This window comes from Poecilia latipinna, unplaced genomic scaffold (genome assembly GCF_001443285.1).
Source record: "Poecilia latipinna isolate Pla-1442-1.1 unplaced genomic scaffold, P_latipinna-1.0 Scaffold147, whole genome shotgun sequence".
Classification (NCBI taxonomy): Eukaryota; Metazoa; Chordata; class Actinopteri; order Cyprinodontiformes; family Poeciliidae; genus Poecilia; species Poecilia latipinna.
In genome coordinates, this window is record NW_015112763.1 from 84258 (window position 1) to 109633 (window position 25376).

The 25376-nt window shown below is 40.1% G+C and overlaps 4 protein-coding genes across 10 annotated transcripts in view; 1 reads left to right on the top strand and 3 right to left on the bottom strand.

Moving 5' to 3' along the window:
- The window catches only part of slc12a6 (solute carrier family 12 member 6), a 29735-nt gene extending 23130 nt beyond the window's left edge, over positions 1-6605 (bottom strand). The window contains exons 1-2 of one of the 5 annotated variants that reach the window (XM_015029216.1): positions 6384-6602; positions 2572-3183 (exon numbers count right to left, since the gene is read on the bottom strand). In XM_015029216.1, the coding sequence (XP_014884702.1) occupies positions 2572-2794 (223 nt within the window). In that variant the 5' untranslated portion in view covers positions 2795-3183; positions 6384-6602. Of the gene's footprint in view, positions 1-2571; positions 3184-6383 lie in introns of all 5 variants that reach the window. The other 4 variants (XM_015029217.1, XM_015029218.1, XM_015029219.1 and 1 more) reach the window with 4 other exon arrangements.
- Positions 6606-7508: 903 nt separating this feature from the next.
- On the bottom strand, positions 7509-8637 carry nop10 (NOP10 ribonucleoprotein homolog (yeast)). The gene is made up of 2 exons (XM_015029224.1): positions 8357-8637; positions 7509-7805 (listed from the first exon to the last, which is right to left on the bottom strand). The coding sequence occupies exons 1-2, from the start codon at positions 8408-8410 to the stop codon at positions 7665-7667; spliced, it is 195 nt and encodes a 64-aa protein (XP_014884710.1). The 5' UTR covers positions 8411-8637; the 3' UTR covers positions 7509-7664.
- A 285-nt stretch (positions 8638-8922) lies between these two features.
- On the top strand, positions 8923-15006 carry LOC106945505 (uncharacterized). Its single transcript, XM_015029230.1, has 8 exons — positions 8923-8970; positions 9760-9807; positions 10443-11198; positions 11272-11342; positions 11743-11888; positions 12031-12111; positions 12620-12694; positions 13602-15006. Exons 3-8 carry the CDS (start codon positions 10456-10458, stop codon positions 14982-14984), a joined length of 2499 nt encoding a protein of 832 aa, XP_014884716.1. The 5' UTR covers positions 8923-8970; positions 9760-9807; positions 10443-10455; the 3' UTR covers positions 14985-15006.
- lpcat4 (lysophosphatidylcholine acyltransferase 4) overlaps positions 15004-25376 on the bottom strand; it is a 16590-nt gene continuing 6217 nt past the window's right edge. For all 3 annotated transcript variants that reach the window (XM_015029231.1, XM_015029232.1, XM_015029233.1), the window contains 11 exons: positions 23558-23670; positions 22567-22627; positions 22318-22376; positions 20579-20613; positions 18902-18956; positions 18581-18663; positions 17444-17569; positions 17190-17346; positions 16287-16379; positions 15704-15839; positions 15004-15604 (listed from right to left, as the gene is read on the bottom strand). In XM_015029231.1, coding sequence (XP_014884717.1) covers positions 15420-15604; positions 15704-15839; positions 16287-16379; positions 17190-17346; positions 17444-17569; positions 18581-18663; positions 18902-18956; positions 20579-20613; positions 22318-22376; positions 22567-22627; positions 23558-23670 — 1103 coding nt within the window. In that variant the 3' untranslated portion in view covers positions 15004-15419. The remainder of the gene's footprint in view (positions 15605-15703; positions 15840-16286; positions 16380-17189; positions 17347-17443; positions 17570-18580; positions 18664-18901; positions 18957-20578; positions 20614-22317; positions 22377-22566; positions 22628-23557; positions 23671-25376) is intronic.

Sequence of the window (25376 nt, forward strand, 5' to 3'; positions counted from 1 at the left end):
TACAGTGTTCATGTTTTGTTTTTTTTTTCATCCAGACGGCTTCCCGCGCCCCCCCTGCAATGACACGGCGCCCCCCCTAGGGGGCACGCCCCACAGTTTGGGAACCTCTGGTATAGAGTATCTGAACCTGTGGCAACTGAGAAACGATTGCGAGCTGGATTTGTGGACTCTGCTGAAGTTTTAAATTTTACGTTTGGCCGTAACGTATGTAATGCGGCACTTCAACACTATGAAGCTTCCTGTAAATCGCCCTCGCTGTATACAGAAATCCAGATCAATGGGAGAAAGTCCAGAAAGAGCATTGAGGAGAGAGACAAAGGCAAAGTTAGCGAATAGCTGAAATCCCCAAATAGCCATTTTAATAGCTCAAATACCAAGATCTGGGTCAACCAAGCAAAAAATAACCCATTTATAGTCATCAGCCAATCTTCTGGTGCACCACCCCTTTATGTCTCTTGGAACAATGGCTTCATTTTTTTCCCTGCAAATGTGGCAACATCTTGTAGGGGTGTTTTTTTTTTTGTTGTTGTTTTTTTGCTGACTTAGTTAAATAATTAACACAAGACACTTCACTTTTTGTAAGATCTGGTGACGTCTAGTGTGATGTTCCATCTGAGATACTACAAGTGCATAACAGTTACTATCCGCTGTGTTAAAACTGATGAAAGTGTAAAGGAGAGGAATTAATTTTTTCAATTCTCCATTATGAATTGTGCATCTTCTTCACTTCACTACTGCTGTCTGCTCAGAGCCACAGCTGCTAGACCACATGTGGGTGAACCCGAGGGGGAAACGGCTGTTTGTTTCTGAGAGCGTTCCCAAACAGAAGGGCTCCTCCGCCCAGCAGTTTCAGCAGCTAACTGTAAAGGTGTCAAAAATAATGAATCGTAGAGGAAGTAGCTGCTCATCCATTCACTCTGACTTCTCCTGTCAGTACTTCAGGAACCTGACTCAGTTGCTTCAGTAGCATCACTCAGTCAGCATTTTTTCTTCTTCTTCTTCTTCTTCTTTTATTTCAGGACACGTGGAGACAGAAATATGGACAGGCTGCAGCGGCCTGATCGAAACGGATTAACCGTCTCAATGTCTATTTATGGAAGCTTATTAAACAGTGCAGGGCATCCTCATAACAATGCAACTGCTTAAGTGGATCAGTGGGCTAATTCAGTTACATCTCACTGAGCCAGTGAACCCAACACAGATATTCTTATTTGCTTTTAAATGCCAGCGTATTGTCCTCGTGACAGCTATCGACTTAAATTAGCCAGAAGAAAAAAAAAAAAAAAGCTCCCATGAATTTTATTAAACGCTTAGTGAGCTCTGTGACAGATCTGGAGTAAATAAAATCTAAATGAGGCCACATAGGAAGGTGGCTCTCAATGACGAGTCCGATCTGACCCGACTAATTAACATTAATTAAGAAGGAACTTCAAATTTCTGTTCTTCAAACTTACACAAATAAAGTAACAAAATTCTAAATGGACAGATCAAAATATAGCACATTTATATTCACATTTCATTTTGCAGCCACAAACTTTATTGTTGGGCTTTTATATGCTAGACCAAGGCTCTGCAACCTTTACAACCAACAGAGCAATTTTGCTCCAGGGTCAACCAAATAAAACTTGTTCAGAGCCATAAATGTCACGTGACTTTTTAAAAAAGAAAAACGTTTTAGAACAGAAACTTTTAAAAAAGGGCATTTTATTTCTATTTTTAGGATTTAAAAAATAAAGATAAACATAAAAGAGTATGCAAACCAGAGCTTAAAACATATCACTGGTCCTTTTCGTGGCATTCTTTGTAGAAATTCAACCCTGCCTTCAGGAAGTCATCACAACATGGCTTCTCTATTAACCCTTTGACTAAGTTTTTACCAGCGTTTCACTGAGAAGTAGCAACTATGATGAGCTCAACAGAGCCACAGCTCCACCAGGTGTCTGCTAATTGCTGCTGACTAGTCTGAAGGAGCAGAGAGGGGAGTCACGGGCTGCTCTGTGAAGCTCAGAAGCTTGGAAAATGCAGCAGAGGAGTTTTGTCCTCGAGGGGGGAGCTAGATCTATGCGTTTTCCGCAGGTAAATCGTTGCCATGGAGATTGAAGGCTTTCTAAAATAAGTTTGAAAGAATCAGAGCAACACTCCAGGTCTGTTTCTGATGAGGGAATAACATTATGACAAAGTTGATATTGCCTAATACTGCCCCTTTAATCCATCATATGAAAATGAGAGCAACTGTAAAGATCAATTTCCAGGTTTACCCTGGAGGCTCAGTTGAATCAAGGTCTGTACTTTGACTGGGCCGCTCTAACATGAATAAGTTCTGATCTAAACTACTGAACTGCCGCTCTGACAGGACGTTTGGGGTCATTTTACAGCTGAAAGGTCAACCTTGAGATTGGGGCTTTCCTCCACACAAAGCATTTTGCACGTACACACAAAAATATAAATATATTTTCATGCACATGTTTATGTGAGATAATAAGTATGCAAGATGATTGCTAGATTATAAACACAATGTTAAAATATTTAGCACCCCACTAAGCCTGTGAGAACAAGTGTGTGCATCTTTACCTTGGTCTATGCTGCTGCGGTCCGGCGTTTCGTTCCCTCCCATTCCTCCGAACGTCGTCCCACCTGCGGACCCCTCGCTCACCGGGTCGCTGCGATTGACGCTCTCCCTGGAGCCGAAGCGAACGTGGGCGGACGGACGGGAGCTGATGTCGGGCGACGTGTCGGACAGCCCCGGGAGGTCCTCGGCCTTGGTGGGCGTCACCGTGAAGCGGACTGATGACATGGCGGGTGGCTTAAGAGAGACTTGCGTGACAGAAAACTAGGAAAGTGGGGACAGACTGGGGGGGCTTTATGGGGGAAGGGAGAAGTTAAGGGCCAATCAGGGAGAGGCTGGCAGCACTGTGCTGACCTGAGCTAGGCTATTTCCCAGCTGATGCAGAGGTAACTGCTACCTCTACGGTTTCTCCTTTTAGTCATGAAATACTCCATTGAGGTAAGAACCGGGTTCGTCTTGAACCTTTGAGTATCAAAGGAAATTCTGGTCAAAATGTGCTCGTTTTTGGAGAGATGCTAGCATATGGCAACGTGGTGGGAACCAGAATGGGGGTTCGTCTTGTCTTCTGAACACAAAGGGTTTTTGAACAAGACATAAGAAGGGTTTTCACAATGTTTCTATTGTTGATTACAGCCAGGGTGATAGAGGGCAGATAGAGAGAGACAGAGAAACAAAAAAAACATGAGAGAAAAAAAATTTGACGTTGGATCTTTGCATACAAAATAAAAACATTAGCTCCAACAATCAGACATGGAAGTTTATCTTTTGGTAAAATCAGTAGTAACAACAGGAAGCACCGTGTGATGTGCCTTGTGGAAGCCAATCAATTTCAGATTTCAACAATACCTCCTATGTTTGACCATGACCATCGGCTTTGCGAACTGGAAAAAGGAGCAAGTACACTACATTCACATGCCATTCATCTGACGCAATGCCAGCCTCGGTTACCTTACATTCTACGTATAAAACCAAGCTTCAGCGACAGAGTGACATCATCCTCTGACAGAATGAGTGACTGAGATGTAAAACAACAACCAGGAATGAACAGTCAGAGCACAAAAAGAAAACCGAGCGTCAATTTACATGTTCAAAAGCTAAAAAGAGCAGTAGAACTGGGTTTTTCCCCCTCTCTCTTTCTTTCTTTCAGACTTGGAATATAATTTAATAATTAAAGGAGAGCGGTTCTAACCGGTTATACTGGAGGGTACCAGCTCTCACTCAGCCTGCAGAGGCAAGGCAGGTTGTTCCCATTTTCTTTTTTAAAGAAAAAAAACATTGCCTAGTCCGTCAACATTCAGAGTATGGGGGGGGCATGAGGTGTGTAGAGCGAGGCAGCAATAGATACAATACCCCACTGTCAAGTTCAGACCAAAAATTAACTCCTAGACAAGAGGAACTTCTTGTTTCCATTTTCAGACGGGTCGGAATTGAAAACAATTGGAAAACGGTGACTTTCTTCTCTAGGGGAAAATCCTGTAGAAGAAAAATCCCTCTGTGTACAGTATTGCTTGTACACAGAACAAAAATATTCACACATACAAGCTGGAAATGCACAAGGGGAAATGGTCAGTGGGATGAAATCTGACAATTTTCAGCTTTAAAAACCACTAAATATTCAGTGTTTTAACAAGTGAATGCATCATGCCTAAACTCTACCAACTCCTTTCAGCATGGAAGCTGCTAATGCAGGAAGAAGACTCAAAACCAACAATTTTCAGTGGCGATGAGGCATTTAAAAACTGAACTCCTTAGCTGTAAGAAGTGACTTGAGAGACAGGATTTAGTCCTTTAACATTTTGTATTTTCTGGCTAAGGAAAGAGACGTTGAGTCAGATTTATGCCCTGGGGAAGTTTTTGCTGACTTGGCAAGAGTGAACCAAGTGAGCTGGTTTTAGAAAATACAAGGAGAGCTGAAGAAAGTTGCTTTGGTTTGTTATTTTGTGCTTTCAACCTTCAATGTGTTGGCAGGATATTAGGACCTTGATTCTCTAAAGAGCTGATACACACAGTGATTTATGTTTATAGGTAGAGTTCATGTTAGTTGCTAATATAAAGGATGAATTCACACCAGCTGAGTCTGGCGCAAGCAGGAAAAATAACTTTTTTTTTTTTTATAAATGACAAAAAGGAAATCCTACAAGCCTTAAAACCTGATGCTATTCCATTTTTATTTGCATTTTGTGAAGAAGATGCGCTCATATCTTTTTGTGCCATTTCCTTCGGTAGTTTCTGACGCAGCGCTGCCACTGGCGAGGAATTAGTTTTCAATTAGTTTTCACATGACACAGTGACATGTGAAAGAGAACCGCGCCAGCTGAAAATGTAACAAATGTTGCAAATTTTGGACCTCAATCTAATCGAGTCTACGAAACCTTAAAAACAACACTACCACAACCACTAATAGTAAGAACTCTAGAAAAAAAAAATACTTCTAACAGCTGTCATTTATATTTCTTAAAGCAAAGTCAGAATTATTTATCATCTGCAGAACCAGGACAGGTCAGAACTTCACAGAAACTGGAACTTAGCCACCCCTAATCGGTGCATTTCTAGTACAAACAGAAGTGGGGGCTTACAGCCGGCACACCTAGAAGAATCTGTATGAAACATCAGGAGAACTGAGACTTCTGTTCACATGCCGCTGTATAAAGAGTTGGGAGGGTGGGGTACAACACTTGTGACTGACTGCAACTTCCTCCTGAACCTGAAGCCACCCAAATAACCCAGAGGAGGCGATTACTTGAATCGACAAGAAGTCTAAAAGGATCTAATTAGTGCTGACATCTTGACAAGATGATTCAAGACATTTTGTCCTCATTTCTGACAGCACTTATGTACTCTCAAAATCTATGAGTAATAACAGGTTTTTTATTATTATTATTTAGATATCACTTTTTTGTGTGTTTTAGGTGCTCAGAAATGCTGCAGTCAAACTGTCAGGACTTCTTCTGGCATCTGGGTGCAGTATTGTTACCCATCTGGCTGTCAAATCCTCTTAGGCCTCTGATTCTCAAAGACAGCTGCTCCAAATCCCGCTCCAGAACACCGCAAATAAAAACAGCAGAATATATATGTTCATCGTATTCAGTGGCGATGACTATGTCACTCAAAACTGAGCAGATATTATCTCCTACAGCTGTTAAGCTCTTTAGGATAAAGTCAGTTTTGACTATTTGACACAAACTGAAATGTATGATATATGCATTAAACCGAGAGCAGTAGCAGTCAGATTAATGCTGAACATTAATTTGGTTCCAATGATGATGCTCGATTTTCAACCCCGCCACTCAGCTGCCATTCTAAGCCAATTAAGCTAGCTATAATAATTCTGGCTTGAACCGGTCGGCAAACGCGTCCCTTTTCAGCAGAACTGGTTAAAATGCAGCCATAAGCACCTGATCCCAAGCACACTATGTTGCGTTACATTGTGTCGCCTCTATGTAAATTCAATGAGAAACTGCGACTGAGCGGCGAGTTTTAACGCAATAAAACCGGCAAAAAATAAAAATAAAAATTATACAGAGTAGCGCTTTCAATTTCGACAAAAAAATTAAAAAAATGACTGGTTTAAATGCAAGCCGTGTTTTATTTTAAAGTTGTCCTTAATAACTTTTGTAAGCCTGGGAGGACACTTAAGGTGTTTCGGCTGAGGCAGTCGCCAGAACAGAGCTGCAGTATCGGCTGAGGAGGGCGACTAGCCTAGCCACGCCGCAGACAACCTGTCAACTCTCTGAACCTCCAGATAGCTCTCTCACAACGACAATTTTTCCCGGTCGAATTCTTCACAATTTACCCGCTAGTCACCGTAAACACATACCTGTCCCCTGTTTCCCTTGAACGGCTCCTCCAATTTACATTTGTTTTTAGTTTTTATCCGTAAACATTCAGCTCCCGCGCCGGGCTTTCTCCGCACATTTATTCCAAATGAGCCACCAAAAAACAGCACGCGACTGCGCTCCTCAGGTCCCAACTTCCTTGCCGTCGTTCCATCTAGTTTGCGCATGCGTGATTATGACCTTTCGTTGAGACGTCTGGGGAATGTAGTGCTGATTTATATTCTGGGAGAAATTGACGTTCTCAATGATATATATACCATTAATCCTTAGATTCTTCCATCCATGTCCATTTATTTTCCCACGCAAGTATATTATCGATTTTATTATCCATCCATCATTCTACTTTCTTTCTTTACTTTGTGTTGTGTGGCATTTCTCTTGTTTTTTTTGTGGATGTTTGATTCGAATTTGCAGCTGGTGAAAGTGAAGCTCTAAATGCTTTGTTGTTGTTGGTAGGGCCTGCGCCAGCCTGAAAGTAGCCCAGGGCCCCAAATTTTTGGGCGGGGAGAAGGATTTTTTTGTTGTTGTTGAATGTATGTAAACAATATTCATGTTTACAAACACTACACCTCATCTTAAAGTCAAGGCCTCATGTCACACATAGCATTTTATTTAAATGTTGGATTTTTATTCATTTAAAATACAAATACTTAAAAATTATGTTTTAGTGACAGTTGTGTCAGATGTTCTAAAGACGTCATTCATCAATTTGTACTTGCCAATGTAGACCTAGCTATGAGTAAAATATTTTTTGGGGGGGAGTGGGGAATGGAGAAGAGGCCCCAAAACTTTCTCCATCCCAGTAACCCTTATTCTTCTAAATCCTGATATTATTGAATAATACAATTAATCTTCACATTTCAGCCTTAGAGCTTTGCTTGAGTTAATGTCTCAAGTAGCTACAAAAACTTTGTACATTTCTTTTGGATTGCTTTTTACTCAAAGAAAAAAAATCTGTAATTTTGACAAGTTTTTCATGGCAAAACAAAGAGAAAGGACTTTGAAATATTAATTACTTTTAAAACCCTCAACTTATTTTTATTCCCACAAGAAGATTCCCTCATTTCTAAGGCTGGATTGCATTCCAAACGCAAAACACAACTAAGTAAAAAGCATTAGCAAATTTTATTGAGTTTATACAATTATAACTATAAGTAAAAACCAAAATAATCCAAGTTGTAGCTGATCCAGCTCATAGTCAAGTCTTTCTGAATCCAACCCAGGAGTTTGTCTTCTTTGTTGCAGGCCCAGCATCACTTCCATCACAGAATGGGCCTGGCCTGCTGCGTGAGGAGGATCCCAAAGCGTTTCTTCACCAGCACCCGGTGCCGGGAGAACTTGTCGTCTGGAGAGAAGCGAGCCGGGTGGGCTGGGCTGGTGGGCTGCCCTTCGGGTGTCGCCTTCTGTTGGTGGATAACAAGGAAAAGTATTACAGCATATGGTCTGGTGGGAGAAAAACATATACTTTTTAGAGATACAATGTATGAGATTTAGAAAACAATACAAAGTCTGCTAAAAGTCCAAGTTTTCCATTAAAAAAAACAAAACAAAACAAAAAACAGTATGACTCCCACTCGTAGCCGATTTAAATAATATTTTTTTGCAAAGTATTCTAAAAACACAGTACAAAGTAACATCTATATGGTAAGAAATCATTATTTTTTTTGGCTTGACTTAATTGTTTTGCTGCTGCGTGCAATACGACAAAGCCCAATAAAGCACAAGTAAACAACACGTACAGAATTAGCACTAAAAGCTAACGTGGCTACTCGAGCTGTTTGCCTAATTTCTTTATCTCACGAAGTGCACCATATGTCACAAACTATTTACTTTTACGAATCTAAAACCGTAGTTATACAACATTCAAAAGCGGAAGTGAAACTTAATGAGAATAAAATGCTGCCAGAGTGTTAAAATGTTAATGTTAGCGACGTAAACACGAAGCTAGGCTTACCTTCAGAGTGTAGACTCGGTCTCCGTTCTCATTTAGATAATATTGCAGAAACATCACGACGACACTGTGCCTTTGGGTTTTACACGTTCAAATGAAGTCAAATAGACTGTTCAAGTCTGGAAAGTCCAAAGGTTTTCGGTAAAAGCGTTGTTGCTATGTCTGAATCCCACGTGCAGCGACGATTTCTTCCACCCTGCGCAGAAAAGGTGGATATCCGGCTGCGACCGCAGAGCATCCTGGGAAATGTTGTACAGCAGTAACGCGGGTGACCATTGCGCAATCGCGTTCAATGTTCGGTAACTTTACTTGAAAACACATAGATAGTTGGAATAATTTAATTATTAAATTTGAGACAAAATTAAATTTGTTTTGTCACAACTAAATTATTAAACACATAAGACATAAACAAAATGAGGGAAAAAGGAAAAAAATGTATATATGGTTCTCTTTTCAAATATAAATATTCCTCCACTTTAATTCATGAGAAACAGTCAATGGAATGCTTCTGAGCGAAAACAAGCCTCAACTGTTTGTATTTGAATTTAAATGAATGAATAATGAGTCCAGTTTTGAATCCAGCTTCAGCTGAAGACAAAGAATCCCCCCCAAAAAAGGTAAGCCCATGAAAACCGATTCATCAACTACAGTTGGCGTGATTTGCCTGCTATCTGTCTGCATAGAAGGGAAGTATTAATTTGAACATATGGAGAAGTGAAATTTCAGAGGATTTAAAATGTGTACAAACTTCATTTAATTTGCCATCTACCATAGAAAAAGTAATTTGCTCAAAAGAAATGGACAAAGGTCCCATTACCCATTAGCATAAATTTGCACACCTTTAAACTAATTCTTGTCATAGAAACTTTTGATTCTGATCAATTTGCCTGTCAGCATGCAGGCATTTCCAAAAGTTCTCAGCCTTATTCATATTGCAAGAGCACATTTTCTGTATAGCCTTTTTCAAGTGACCCTACATGTTTTCTGTTAGACTATGTGTTTTGGACTTTGACTAGAATATTATGAAACTTACAATTTCTTCAGCTTCAGCTTTACTATACAGATTTTGAGCCTTTTTTATTTAACATTTGCTACACTTTTCACAAAAGCACCAATTCTATCTAAAGAATTAAATCCCTATAGCATAAAGCCGACACCACTCTTCCTCACTGTGGTTATGGTGCTGCATTAGGGACGTCCAATGTTTTTGTGCCAAAAATATCTTGTGATCTTCTCACACTTTTTCCTGAGGAATAAGGAGATTGTCCTTACATCCCATCCAGAACAGAACCATCATATCTTTACCTGGATAGTGTACATTTTTATATCCACGTTTCAACACTGAAAAGTCTTCAGGTGGTTTTTCTTCTAAACTCGGTCTTTGTTTTCCTGCCTTCAAATGTCAGTGTATGTTGCCAGAGAAGAGCCCAAAAGTCCCCACAACACACTGGAAGGTATAGTATAATGAAACAGCCTCACAGAATTATTTTATTAAAGGGGCAGTATTATGAAATTGACTTTTTAAAAAATGTTTACATCCATGTTGTCATTCCCAAATCAAAAAACATGGCTGCAGGGTTGCTTTGATTCTTTCACACATGCTTGAGAAATCTGTTAATCTCCCGTGGCAACCGTTCAGCTGCGTTAAACACCTAGTTGAGACCTAGCGGCGCATTTGAGACGCAGCTCGTCCTCAAAGCTGCAGTTTTCAAGCCGAGCTTCCACGTTACAGAGCACCCCTTCCCACTCCTCAGCTCCTTCAGACTAGCCAGAAGGAATTAGCGAACACCCGGTGCAACTGCGCCAGGTGTGCCAGCAGCTGGTAAAAACATAGTTAAAGAGTTAATATAGGACCCATGTTGCGATGACTTCCTGAAGGCGTTGTTCCAGTAAGAGCAGGAGCTTCTTAAAGAGACAGAGGCCCAATTTTAAGGCTTTACATAAAAGTCATATTTAATAAATGCAGCATTTTTATAACAACTGAAGGTAACATAGTTACTTCATTGTGTTATGAAATGGCTCACTTAATACTGCCCCTTTAAATTCTTATTTTTGCACCAAAAGTTGAACTTTAGCTTCCCCGTTTCAGAATCAGCTAAGCAATGGAGCCAGTGTCAACCGTCCCACCGGATTCCATCCTGGAAGAGGAAAGTCAATGCTCCCTGCCCAGAGCATTGGCCACGGCCTTGACCCCGACTCCGACTCCGACCCCAACCCTGGCCTTTCCTCAGAACTCCTCTCTGGTCGCTGCAGGCACAGATCTTCTCCACAAGGTGGAAAACATCCCCTCTCGGTTTGAGCCGGCTCCTCAAACGGGCCATTCGATCTTCAAGGAGCAGTTGATCTGCTCTTACGAGGTCCACAAGCTGAACGTTGATACCGCCGCCACACCATGCTCACCGCCGGCTGCAGAGATGCTCAGGGGGACCATCGATTACGTTCAAAGCAACCGACCAGTGGCGCACAGTCACTTCCCCGGCCTCATGAGCCCCTTCCAGGCCCCCGTGTTGAACCCACCCACCAGAGATTTTCCTCCTGCCGTTTGTCCCAGACCTTGGAACTGTCAAGGTTTCCCATCTCCCGGTACCATGGTTTGTGGCGGTTTGCCGCCGATGCACTTTGAACCCAGGGCTCCCGGAAACTCCTGCATGGTGAACACGGGTTACCTGCCTCCCCCGCCTCTGTTCAGCTTCGGTTCGGGCCCCTGCATGGTGATCAACATGCCGGAGTTCTGTCACGGCGCGTGTTTACCTCCTCCCCAAATGTTCTTCACACCTGAAGGTTATCCCAGCTGGTGCATGGGCCTCCCATTGGAGGCGTTCTACCAGACCTACAGACCCGTTCTGTAAGGAAGATACATAATGCTAATCACACAGGGTTTATGGTTGGCTTCTTAGTGTGCTAAATCTGGTCCACAGGGTTTATAGCAGAAAAGACAACATGGCGCTGAATGGTCCTCAGACGTCGGAGGGTAGGAGGAAGGAAAAAAGTAAGTGATTAGAAGTTGTTTTGAAAGAGGCCAGGTATAAAATCAAGTGAGTTTATTTGTAACGCACAACAAAGTTCTTTAAACCGTAAAAACATCAACCAGTTATGAAATAAGCAATAAACATTACATTTTGTCAAGCGCCATCATCAAAATCATCAACACACACCGGATATGCTGATCAATGTTCCAGAGGTTACAATCAAACACAGCTGGTTTTTAAAGGAGCTCAGTGTTTCAGCAGTTTTCTAGTTTTCTAGAAGTTTGTTCCAGATTAGAGGAACATAAAAGCAGAATGCTGCTTCTCCGTGTTTGGTTCTGGGGATGGAGAGTAGAACCCGAACCAGAAGACCATTCACGCCAGAACCGCCCCTCGATTCTCGCTGTTCTCTCTTCCTCACAGAAGAACACAAAGTTTTCCCGCCCGACATGACCAAGGAACAAGGCAGCCGAGTTTCCTCAAAGCCTGTGGCTGCTTTTCAGGATCGGCTGCAAATGGAAAGGACCTGGGAGGACAGCAAGGACGTCCCCAACGCCTTCGGTCTCAAGGTCTCTGGGTTCTAAAGAAAACCACACGGAGAAAAACACTCAACTCCGAAATGCAAAAAAAAAATATATATATATATAAATCCCCATGTTGAAACGATCGTATTCATTGGCGCTTTAAAACTAAGTAAATTTTTCCACACAGAGCGAAGAAAATGAGACTCCAGCGACAGAAATCGGCTCCTTCATGGATCACCAGGATGATCTGGGCAATGACACAAACTTGGTCAGAAATGTAAGTTATTATAACACATAAACCAGAATTTTTGGGATCAAAGATTTCTTTGATGCATTTATTGAATTTTCTTTTTTGTTTTTAAATCAAAGTGACCAGGGTACTGATTCAATAAGGTTTTTTTTGTTTGTTTGCTTATTTAAAGTGTTTTGTGGCAGCATAACGTGTTAATTTTGGAGAACTTTGAACCTACTTTATGCAGTCAAGCAGGTTCTATTATGGCACTTTGTTTACTTTACTTTAAGTTGTTAATCACAGTTTAAGAAAAGGAGAGCTACTTTCTCCACATAGGGAATGTGGAAAAAGTTGGAGAACTTTTTTCCGCTTAATAAAATGAAGCATTCATTTAGATTTTGTATTTTGTAGATTTTGTGTGATTATCTTTGTCTAATATAAGAATTTGTTCAATTATCTGAAATTAATTTTGACAAAAAAACAAAGACATTTTACTTGTTCTGTTGAAAACTGACATGTCGGTCTTTTTTTTTTTTATCATCAGTTGGACATGGATGACATGAACTGCCTCTTTCCTTCAGACCTGAACACCTTTGACTTCACACTGGAAGACCTGCAGGTAAAAGATGATAAGCAGACATTAAAGCTATTGATTTATTGCTACAAAAAAGAATAAGTAGTAAGGAACATTTAAAAATAACATTTCCCTCCATCTGTGCTTGGACACAAGAGTCTTCTAACCCCATATTTGCTACAAAGTGGCTCAAGGACGATAAATCCGGAGTTTGGGAGTGACTTTCACAAAGCCCTGACATTAGTACGATAGGAAACTTGTGGGCAGAGCTGAAAATGTGTTTGTAAGCAAATCAACCTTTAAATTCGACCCAGTTTCATCTGTTCTTGTCTGGAAGAACGGGTCAAAGTTCCTGCTGTTTATTCCGAAAACATCTGACCCAAGACATGGAGTTCAGAATGCAATTCTACGTCTAAACTCCAGAGACATTTTGAAGAAAGTTCAAACTTGGGCCATGCCAAGTTGCCATGGCTTTTATATTTTTGAGGACATTTTGAAAAAGTCCGCAGCAAGAGCCTATCAGAGCCCGCTATAAAATTTACTCAAGTAATACCTACTAAAATTTTAGGTTTAGTGACCCAAATATAACGTTAACCTCAGAAAAATGTTTTTAATAGCTTGCAAAGGCAGTTGGACTGATAAAAATTGAAAAACTAGCTGGTAACTGTTTGACCACTTGAAGTCACTGAAAGACTGGAGTACTGAGTTTTCAACCCAAGACAGTGGGTTTCTATTATTTAAAAAATAAAAAAATAAAAATAAAAAAATGCAGTTGTGTCACAGCAAAGGGAAGTTGATGTCTTCATACTACTGATCCTAATGTACATGAACTATACAAAGCCAGGGCAAATCAGACATACCTTCAAAGGACAGACTGGTCGGACTTTGACTACATTGTTACTTTATGCTGCTGTAATTGACAAGTCTCTTTATGTTCCTGTTTGACCAACAGTCGCTTATGGAGGAGAGCGTAGACCCACCTTTAAATGAGAAAAGTGCAGAGAAGACGCCTCCACCGCCATCTGAAATTGAAAGAATAATCCAGTACCTGCTGTCAGACGCTCCAATCACAGAATGCGAGAGAAAATATTACCAAAACAAGCTAGATTTGTTAGCTGAAGACAAACCGAAGAAGAACCTGTGTGGCTTCTCTGCAATCCAGCTGACACCCGTAGAAGAAAAACTAATGTACCCGAACACGTCCTTTCCTCTGGGCAGCCATTTTGAAGATTTGACCAGTAAGAATTCGAGAGAAGTCAACGATGACTGCAGGAAGAGACGTAGTCAAAGATATTCGAAGAAACGTTTTCTAAAAACAGAGACACAAAGTCGAGAAACGGCAAGAAAAAAAGGCATTCTTAATGACAGCAAATCGAATTTCGGCACGGACATCAGATGGAGTCAGAGGGCGAAGGACCACACCAACGAACTGGACGGAGACGGTTACCCTTTCAGAGCTAGAGATAGGAAACCAACCAATAAAAATCAGGAACACCGAAAGTTCATGGACAAGTGGCAGGAGTCTAGAGTGCCAAAAGGAAAACCTCTGGATTTCTTCAGAAGGATGGAGATGAGTAGCAAATGGTTATCTAGCATAAAAGAAGAACAAAGAGAGAAGGTTGCGAGACAAAAACCTCAAAGCAAAAAGACAGACAGATTGAAGCCGGCGCCAAAGACAACCAAACGCTCCTCGTCAAGGAAAGCAGCGGGGGTGAACGAGTACAAAGATTCAGGCGAACCTCTGCGGCCCCGGAGCCTGATGAAAGGTGGAAGAGCAAGAGAGACGAAGCGCAAAATAACTCAACCTGCTAAAGCGTCCAGAAAAACAAAGGCAGAGGCTTACAAAGCCTACTTTCCACCCAAACTGTCTGTTAAGTCCAAAAGCAACACAACGGTTGGCAAATGCAGTCAAAAGGCCAAATGTAAGCCAAAATGTACCTCCAAAAGGATGAAGACGCTCCCTTCTGTGAAAACAGCTGAAGGAGGTCCAGAGTCAGACGGTTTTCCGTATCCAGCATTTAGTGAAGTGCAGAAGAAGCAGCGATTCCTAAGGGGCAAAACAAAAAATCAGAAAATTTCACAAAGGAGAGCAAATGGGTTAAAAATAAAGCCTGAAGCGTTCAAAGAAGCATATGAGGAAGAGGAAGAAGAAGAGCCCACAGGTACAGTGAAGAAGCACAAGCAGAGAAGCAATACCTCGGAAAAGAGGAAAGGGGGCGCCGACGAGACTCCGGAAATACTCTGCTCCAGTCGGGACTCTGAGCAGAGAGGGCCCAAAATCAGGATAAAAAGGGAAAGAGGGACTTTAAGAGCAACCTGGCTTCATATAGAGTGACAAATAAACCCCCAAAAAGCAAGCTTAAAACACATCAGTTTATTTCTGAAATAAACACATACAAAACAAAAACACAAGCTTTAAGAATCACAATAAATTTACAGTGTTTAGTTATTTTGGCACACACATCACTGTCCAGAAGTCACCTTTATTTTTATAAATTATTTTTTGCTTTTAGTAAAATTAACCTCCAATGACACACAAGTACTTATTGAAAGATATATATAAAAAAGACACCAGTAAACATACGAACCCTCAGAGCCACTTCGGAGGAAAGCTCCCCCTGCTCTTTGGGCGTTTCTCCACGTTTGTGCAATTGATGCTCGACTAAAAATATCATAAAACATATAAAAATAGAACTCTTTGGGTTTGTTTGGTCCCGACGTGATCGGGGGGGGGAAAACGGTCAGATGAGAACCACCAGTAACTAAAAGCTCATTCAAGCTTCTTGTGTTGTAGGAACCCGTTGGCGCCGTGCGTCACGCCGTTGCTGTTCACAGCCTTCCCATTGGCTGCTGCAGCAGCGGGCGACGGCTGTGGCCCCTCCTCCTCGGCCTGCAGGTAGTCGTTCACCACTTTCTGATAGGTCGGATGGGTCGTCAGCACTCGCAGCAGGTTTTCTGTCAAACATTTAGACATTTTGGTTTTAGCCCGACATAAAGCATCGTGTTTGATCGACAAAGAAAAGAAAAGAAAAAAAAAACATTGTGAATGCGCACCTTCAGTAAGCGTCCCCTGACTGGAGGCCTCGGTATACAGGTCACTGGTGTTGTGCTGTGGGATGCCAAGCAGCGCCCCCATGAGGTCTGAGAGCTCCTCCCCACTTAGGCTGCCTTTCGACTCCTGGTCAAACAGCTGGAAGGTAGGAGAACAAAGGAGAGCATTAACAGGGTGTCTGCAGTCAGATTTAAGACTTTTTTAAATGACACCTTCACTAATATTTAAGTCCAATCAAGATTTAAACAACAAGAATAGCAACAACTGAGAACTTCGTGAGGTCTGTTTGTGGCTCTCGGCTGTAGTTTTGTGCTTTTCACACTGCATGTGGTTCTCTACAGCCGTAGCTGCCATAGTGCCAAGCTCAAGTTTGTTTTTTTTCTCCACGGTATACACCTAGCCTTGTATGAGCTAGGTGTATACTGTGGTGTATTTTAAGGCCTTAATTTTATATCTATGAATTTCAGACTTTTTAAGGATTTGGGACATCCTGATCATAGCGTACATTTCTAGAAATGTACGTTTCTAGAAACGTACGTTCAAATCTAAGACCAATAACTTCTGTCAAACATGCAAGACACTTACTGTAAAAGCAGAGTGAAGCAGGGCCTTGAAGTTTGTGAAGTCGCTAAGAGCCGAGACGCTGAAGTAAAGCTGTCTGAGGTCCACCGTTTCATCCTGATGAGGAACGCAAAGAAAGAGCTCACACATGTGACCAATTATTTCACCTGAAAGTCTATTTTTAAGATTTCCTTTTTTTTTAACTGAAATTAAAAACATATTCATAGATTGCTGCATAAAAACAGAGCAAACTTTTTACTTTACCACATTTTACGGGCCACGATTGTTTTTTATGGTTGTTTAAAGGAAAGGCTAAAAGCTTCATTAAGAGATGTTTCAAAATTTTTTTAAACTTTTGGTAAGGGCTGAAACTATTAATCAGATTAATCATGACACACACACGCGTACGCGTACACACACACCCACCCACACACACACACACCCACGAAGGCCATTTCTTAAAAAAAAAAAAAAAACAACATTCAGAGCAGTGATTAAGCCAAAACTGTACAGAAAAGAGATACATTTTGCATTCAAGATAAAAACACTCCGTCAACGTGTTTCACCCAAAACTCAAGTGGCCGATTCAAATTCATAAAAGTAATACATTATTGTACTTTAGGCAATAAAATGTTCTCATTTGAAAAGTAAGTGATTTGTTTATTTGCATTTTTAAAGTATTTCTAATATGTAAAAAAAAAAATCTTAAAAAGTTAAATGAAAAATCTGTAGAATGTGCCATTTTTTTAATCAGATTAATCAATTCATTATCAGAATAATTGATTAATCTGAATAATTGTCAGCTTGAGCCCTTCTTATGAAGGTGGCCTGTAACATCCAACATCACAATATTAAAAACACAGAGTATGCGGAACAAAAGAAACATTTTTTTTTTTGCTTCATTCAGACCCAAAGAACTGACTTTACCTTTGAATATAAGCCACAGATGGAGACAGCTGTTTGTTTATCCTTCAGTGAGAGAATAGAGGTGAGCTCATCTGCACTGGCCTTTGACCCCTGAGCTCCACACCGACACCTGTCAATCATTTTGGTCAGAGCCGCTTTGATTTCATGGGTTTCCAGTCTAAGAGACCGAAAGATGCAAAAAGGAAGACAATGGTTAGTTTAAATAACACCAAACAGCTTTGGTCTAGAGATTAAAAAAAAAAAAGAGTTCTTACCCATTTTTACGCAGAAGAGACAACGTTACCCTGCCAGGAGGTTCCAGCGGTAGAGACAGGCCCCCCAGTTTGCTCACAGGGACCCTGCCCTCCATCACATGGTCTGTGGCTGGGACTCCTAACGCCCTGTGGAGCAGTGAAGAACCGTTAGGAAACGGGTCAGGTCGTGGGCGTCTTAGTCAGAAACTAAAGCGTATCTTTACTACTAATCAAAAACAATTTAACGCATAAATATGGCTCAGCTGCTACCTCTGGTGGCAGAAATCTGCAAGCGTTTCTCAAAGTCAAGCGATATGATAAACCAGTTTTTCCCCTTTGAGGAACGGGAAAAACGGGAGCGTCAATGGCAGCTCCTGTTGCCATTGACGGGAGCTGCCATTGAGGCAGACACATAACACATAAACATGTGTTATGTTTACTGTGTTATTAATATGGTCGACTGTGCCTAGAGTCTGGCTAGACGGTTCGAAAATCAAAATTCCTACATGAGCTTTCTGTGCCTAGGCTTGTCTGTCTCGATAACATATTTTGCTGGATGATAAATTGTCCCAGGAATAACTGTGATAATATTGTGGTTTTGATACCATTTTCTAGTCACATATTGATAATGGCCATTGATAATGGCATGATGATGCTAGTTCACCTTCGCAAAGACAGAGAAATTTTAATTTTGTGAAGAACTCTTAACACTGGAACTGGAAGATATTTTAAATACCCCAAATTAGAGATGCACAATATATCAGCACCAACATCAGTATCGGCGGATATTGGTCATTTTCTAACATATCGGTATCGACTGAGTCAATATGAACAACCGACATTTATTTCCATCTTGATGCCTTTTGTTTCTTGTTGGGGGTTTTTCCACCAAAGGTGTCAAAATAGCAGAAGCATATATATATATATATATATATACTGGTTATTGGCCAATATTTGGATATCAATATCGGCCCAAATTTTAATATATCTGTGAAATAAAATCTAAAATAAAACACGATCATAAATACAACTGATTAAGATTTCTCTGTAAACAAAATTGCCCTTCAAAAAATATTCTGAAATGATCAAACTCATTTTAAATTCTCATGCGATTAGTTGAGTAGTTGCTTATTGCGACAGGCGTGGTCGTCTCCTTACTTGGCCATGAGTTTCTGGACGTTGTCAGCGTACAGGCTGGGGTTCTTCTTCTCCTCCTCAGACGGGTTATAAACAGGCAGGTACTGCAGGACAATAAAGCATGTCATTTACTCGCAGATTAAGTTTTTTTAAAACCTTTTCTTGAGAAGTTAAAAATTAAAAATTAAAAAAATTTTTTAAAAAAGTGGCCGATATGGGTAAATACAGCTTCATATCTGCTGCACCTCTTAGTGCAGCCAACAGAGAACACACCCTGAGTACACATATTTATGACTTTATTGTAAGGAAATAGGGTGGGGAGGGGGGATATACGATTCTTACCTCAACAGTCATGTTTGTATAAAACTGTGAAGCAGTGTGCCACACTGAATCGGTCCTAAAAAATAAAGAGAAAATGATACACACTTGTGAGAATGCATAGTGTGCTAATTATGACAGGAAACTCAAGAAGAAAACTTGAGAGAGCCAGTTTAAATCAGACACCAACTTCTTATCCCAGTTATAGACTTGCTTAAATACTTGGGGTTGAACCAGTGAGACTGAATTATCAAACATAAAAATTAGTGTTATTGCAAAGCAAGAAATTAATTTAAACAAGTTGTGGAAGTTTAAGAAAATTATTTAAGTAAATGCTAACAGATTGAATGTGCTTCACTCATCAAAACATAATCCTTAGTACTGAAAACATGAAGTCTAATGCAACTTCTTGAGATTTACCTGTCACATCTTGAATAATGTAAACATTTCCAACAAGATGTCAAAAATGTTTTCCTCATTCTATACTTGAATACACTTATACATAAAGCAACCAAAACATTTTTTCTCATTTTTACCTCTCAGACTGATCAGTTTCTAAAGGAACATTTTAATGGAACAATGACCTTCAAGTATTAGCAGAACTTTTTTGTTATTGTTTGTTTCAATTGAGGTTCTGTTAATAATACTCTTAATTAGGTGTAAATTCAAATGAGTTGGTCCAAAAGGCTGAAGCTAATAGCTAGCCTGGGAGCAGCCCCGGCAACAGCAGCGAGCTGCAGTTTCAAAGTCAAATACAACCTTAATAATGTCCTCACAATTTATGCTAATGCCACTTTATGGCCTTTATACAGTTGATGCAAACTTACATAGAAGCTGAATTGGAGGCTGTGAGTCACAAATTATCCGTGTCAAATGCAAACCAATACTGTAATATTTAAAACGTTTATAGCAAGCAAAGCAAAACCGCACTCATACACTGCTCTGGCATTGTTTGCTTTATTCTTTCGACAGGCGATACTTTGTCGTCCAGTTTTCATATGCGTTTCATATGGGAAACTTATTGGTGGCACACCACCTCCGACTTGTGTTTCCTGTAAGTTGCCACCTGTTTTACTGCAAACAAAACTCAATTTAAATTTGAGTTTTACCAAATAGCATTTGCGCAAACTGATGAGACCCTTTGAGACTACATATGGCAGAACACTTTGGTCTCGATCCCTCACAAACTTACCCGTTAGCTTTCAGGTCCAGCTAATATGGATTCATGCTAAAGTACGATGTTACGCTAAACTACGCTATTAGCTATGGACCTCCCATCACCTGGAACTGCTTTCAATCTTTATCCCCGTTGACAAATGTAGTACAAATGCATCTATAAATGTTCATATTGATTAACTTTGCTGCCATCAAGTGGTCAGAGTGTGAACAACATCAGATTGTGGTTTATCGCTGTATTTTACATTATTTGATGGATGGGAATAGAATAATCTACAATACAATTGATCAAAACAGTATTGCCAACTATAATCTTACTTAACTAAAGCAATACAAAGCATAACCTGTGATTTAGCTGATTAAATGATCTGACATTATATGTTTGTCGCTAATTAGACCAATTTAATGCACTTTTATACCAACGCACTTGCATTTCTACCTCCTTTTAATCAAATCCATACAAGCTTAATTCAATGCAACACAAGCCTGAGAAGAAACAAAAATAAGCTAGCTTAAGGAACTCACCATGACGCCCCTTTATATGTCCATCGAACGGTGTCCTGAGGAAGAGCCATAAAAACACAAATCAAACAGTGCAAGCGGGACAAAAATGGTTTTATCTCAGAGGGGTTTTTTTTATGCCTCCCATTTCCCCATGTTAAACACAGTGATATTTGCAGTATGCAAACACTGAACCAAACAGTGTTTGCATTCATCTTTCGAACATGACTCCAAACAGTCAAAAATGCCATCTGCCAAACAGCACAAAGCTTTTATTGTACACTTGTGTGAATGTAAGTTCATACATGTTTTTGGATGATGCAATACCAAAAACAGCAAGAACAGTAAAAATAGAGCAGAGGCACACATTGTTGTTAAATGCAGCTAACTTCACTTGCTGCTGTTCCATTTCTACAGCTCTGTAATATCATGTCTAGACTCATGGTTCAGAACTGGGTCATTTGCATGACCAGTGCAGGCCTTTTATGACATCTTGGTGTCTGGTACATTAACAACTCTCAGCATTTTTTGGAACACAAACATTTGTATTCCTGTGGTTGAAGCTAATCAGTTCCTGTGGACTTTTCACACCTGGATTAGGGATCAAAACTTGCAACATTTGTTAAATTTTCAGCTGATCCATTAAGCTTTCACACTTCAGTATGTCAAACGAGCCCAACACTTTGAAATACCTGATCTCCCTCTCACCATTCACCTGTGGTGGTGCTGTGCCAAGAACTGTTTAAGAAACAACACAAAAACCTCTGAAGAAGATAAACGTGCAGCAAATTAATGGTATATGAGGGCCGCACTGGGTGAACTCAAGGAATTCATCTGTCCAACCCATGTTTCAATCAACTCCAGGCCACTTCTTTGTTCTGTCACAATTATTGGTTCTTTCCATTTTGACTGTCAGAGTTCAAACTTTACAGGACTGCGATGCCGACTGACGCAGACTGACCAGACCAAACAATGCAATGGTGCCAACAATAAACTGCACCACAACACGGTCAACAGAAACTATGATCTCCCCTCACACCCGCTTCCTCACACACAAAGCCAGCGCGCAGTCACCTTCCCATTCATACTTGGTGACAGTCACGCCCACATCGACACACCCACCACCCAGGTGTCAAAGCCGCGTGCTCCTGTCAAATCAGTAATTACTTATTTTATTCATATAGCTCTTGCAGAAGGCATGAGAGCAACTTCCTTGTTCATGAAATGTTAAGAAAAATGAAGCGGCATCAGATTTTAGCGACTGTAGGATTTCTGTTTTGTTTTGGTGAAGCACCATAAGACATTTCTCACAAAAAGACTCTTGTGTTTGTTTCAGTTACATTTACCCAGAATGCCGTGCACTGTAATATGTTTCCTAATTTTGGAGTAGTCCGGCGTTCACATATCTATTTGAACCAAACCAGAGTTCAAGTCAACCAAACCAAACCGAGACCTAGGTTTTTAGGCAGACTGAAGTTTGCTTTTTTGGTCTGCATCAGAATTTGATTACGCATTCTCACCTCCTCAAATGAACCGGACTTTCTCGGCAAATAAACCAGAGTTTGATTAAAGTGGACCAAAGAGGGTCCGGTGTGAATGGAAATGCTGGAAAGTGTTAGGAGACCTGCAATTCATCATGCATGCATTAAAGAATTTTAAGGATTCAAATATTTACATCCGAAATGTAAATGTGGATGTAAATAATTGGGACTGAATTATTTACATCAGGGACGGAAACTCTTCTCCTCAATTATTGCACTCACCACTTTGTTTGGGTAGCGCAGAAGAACTGGTTGGACAGGGACTCCAGCGACAAAGGCACCTGACATCAGGAGACAAAGAAAAATGTCTTGGAAATGTACCAAGTCAACAAGTAGCAAAACAAGAAAATGAAACCACTCCGATTATTGAGCAATTCCTGCATGATTCGTGCAAGTTTTACTCAACCAGTCAGGACGGTCTTGCTCAGGATGACATCACGTTTTCTGTTTGTTCTCGCTGCAGACACCTACCAGGCTTGAACTTGATGAGCGCTCGGCCATTAGTCGTGGTTCCCTCTGGAAACATGAGCATCTAGAAAATGAAAAGTTGCTTCTTTTATGAATTCAATCAAGTGATAGCATCTCAATAGCATTTCAAGAACAATCTAAAATAATTCTCCACCTATTTTGAGCCACAAAAAAAAAATAAATAAACGGTAGCTAAGAAGTGATGCCAAACATCAAAAATAATTCTATTAAACCAGCAGAATGCACAAAATAAATCTAGCTAGGATTTTTCATGCCATGTTTTATAATCTGTGATAATTTTGCAGCATATATTACCTACTATTTAAAGTCCTTGTAATGAGATGCCAGAGAAAATCCTAAAGAAACTGAGTAATGCTTTGCCTCCTCAATCTGTTGCCATCAACGGTTGCTAAGCTAGCTGAAGCAAGGCTAGCAGACCTTTATCCGTCACGTAAAAGAAAGTGATGGGGAAAAACAGAAAAATATTTTGTGTTTTCATAAATATTTCCATTTATGAAAAAACACAAAGTGGACACTAAAGCCAGCCTTCATTCTTGATGAGGTCATAATAAAACTAGAGTCCGCAGTAAGACAAAAACAACACATTCGCAACAATAAGCACATTTATTTTAAAACTATACATTTACCAGGTCTTAATTCTGTTCTCAAGTTTGCACATAAAATTGACATTAAATGACTAAAGTGTTACTGTATAATTCTGACTGAAAATGTTTTTTCAGCAGAGGAAGAAATGACTAGGACTGAAATGATTAATCAGATTAATCGCGATGAATCGATTATTGATAAAATCAACCAATTTCACAATCGATTCATTGGAGCATGGAAGTCCATTTGAAAGTCCATTTGATTAGAAAACAGCAGTAGTGGTTAATCGAAAACTGTACAAAAATAAATTAAAAAAGAAAAACCTTTGTCTTATAATTTGTTCTAAGTAGACATGGCCTCTCCTGCAGACGACCACCTGACCTCGTACCTGGGGCCAGTAGCCTTTAGAGGTCAGCCTCTCGATGAGCTTAGCAACGGCCATCTTTCTCGACTCCGGATCTTTCCTGCTCACGAGCACAGACTGGTTGAACTCCAGCAGAGCTGAAACACATATCAAAAATCATTATTATTATTATTATTATTATTATTTTACACTGCATCAAATCAGAACAAAGAAATAAAACAAACTTTAGAATTTTACTCCTGAAGGAAATGAGGCAGGAAGTGGAAGAGCACGCCACAGCAGATCAGATGTCGATAGAAGAAGCCACTTGTTTACCTTTAAACTTCCTCGCATATTTCTGGCTGCCTTTTACTGTGCGTCTCCAAATAGTTCTCCGGTTTGCGAGAGTTTAGTGGGAGGATTTTCAGTTCTCTACGTTCCAAATGCGAACCCGGCTAGCCGGAGTTTTTAGAACATGAATCAACTCCTCAGTCCTGCCTCTCTGAGGCCGTCAGAGTCAGGTCTGACCTGGGTGAGTCAGCCGTTTCATCCAGACTCTCAAATCAAACTAAACGGCACTCTCATCTTGTTCCTCAGAGTCATCATGAAACTGCAATTGCTGTCCTGTTGCATCATTTACTCGTGCAATTGTTTTCGACAACAGTAATACGCTAAAGGAAACTGCCCAGGAAAACAGATTGGACTACTGATTGAAAAGCGCATACCTTCATGTATGCGTTCGTTTTCCCTTCTCTGAAAGTCGACAGACGTCGAATGATGTGTGATGTTGAAGCGCCACCGAGCAGCAGTTTGAAAACTGAGAACTTTTTATTGTGAAAATGTGCGTTCCCCAATAGTTCACATGGAAATCAAAAGTCTGAAACATGATTATTTAAAAAAAAAAACACAACGGTTTGATTTGAAGGGAATCGCACTCATTTAGTAGGTTTCACCTTCATGTCTTTCCATTAGTTTAGGTTTTGGGTCAGTTAACCTCTTTTGTACCCAGACTATGTGCAATTATGTTCAATTGTGTTGTGATTTCAGCGTGTCTTACTTCCATTCTACACCATAAAATAAAACACTTTCAAAGCATTGTGTATCTGCTTTGTGGTTTATAGGCTATTCAAGTTTTTTTTTATGAATTAGAGATATGAACAAGCATTGAAAAAGTTCAAATCTCACATTATTTTTCTGAAAAACTTTGAATTTCACCCCATTTCTTTTGGATCAGATCGTCATTTGAAACAATTAGACCTTCATAAATTGTGACCCCTAATCACACCAAGATAGCCTGTTTGAGAATATTGCTTGCTAGATGACCGTTTCAAACCTGCTTTGACAAATTATGAACTGATGAATGTGCCAACTCGGACACAGTTCAACCTGCTGTATCTCAGCAACAGCTCTTTGTCGAGACGGAGCAAAGAGCTGCTTTCATCAATGGGATGGGCACATAAAAAGCTGCGACTTAAATTCTTAAAATATAAATTCTTAAGTCGACAGAAATACTTTAACATAAAAAAAAAAGAAGACAGCCAAATTAGCAATTAAAACTACAATTTTCAGCAGTTCATCTCAACAACCATTAGGTAGCCAACAGGAGTAAATGCAGTAATAATAATGCATGCAATTGACATTTTAAGCTGAATCCATCAACCCAATTTATGAGTCCATTTATAAACACAGTAAGCTCTTAACAGCTGTTATAAATCTTTCTTTCAAAGCCAGAGTGACTCCATTAGCTCTGCTACATGTTAACATCCAAACATCAGAAATGCTGGTCAGGATTTTAAAGATTGTTTGAAAACCCTTTTTTTTTTTTTTTTTTTTTTTTTCCCGGTGGGAGTTCTCACCTTTTAAT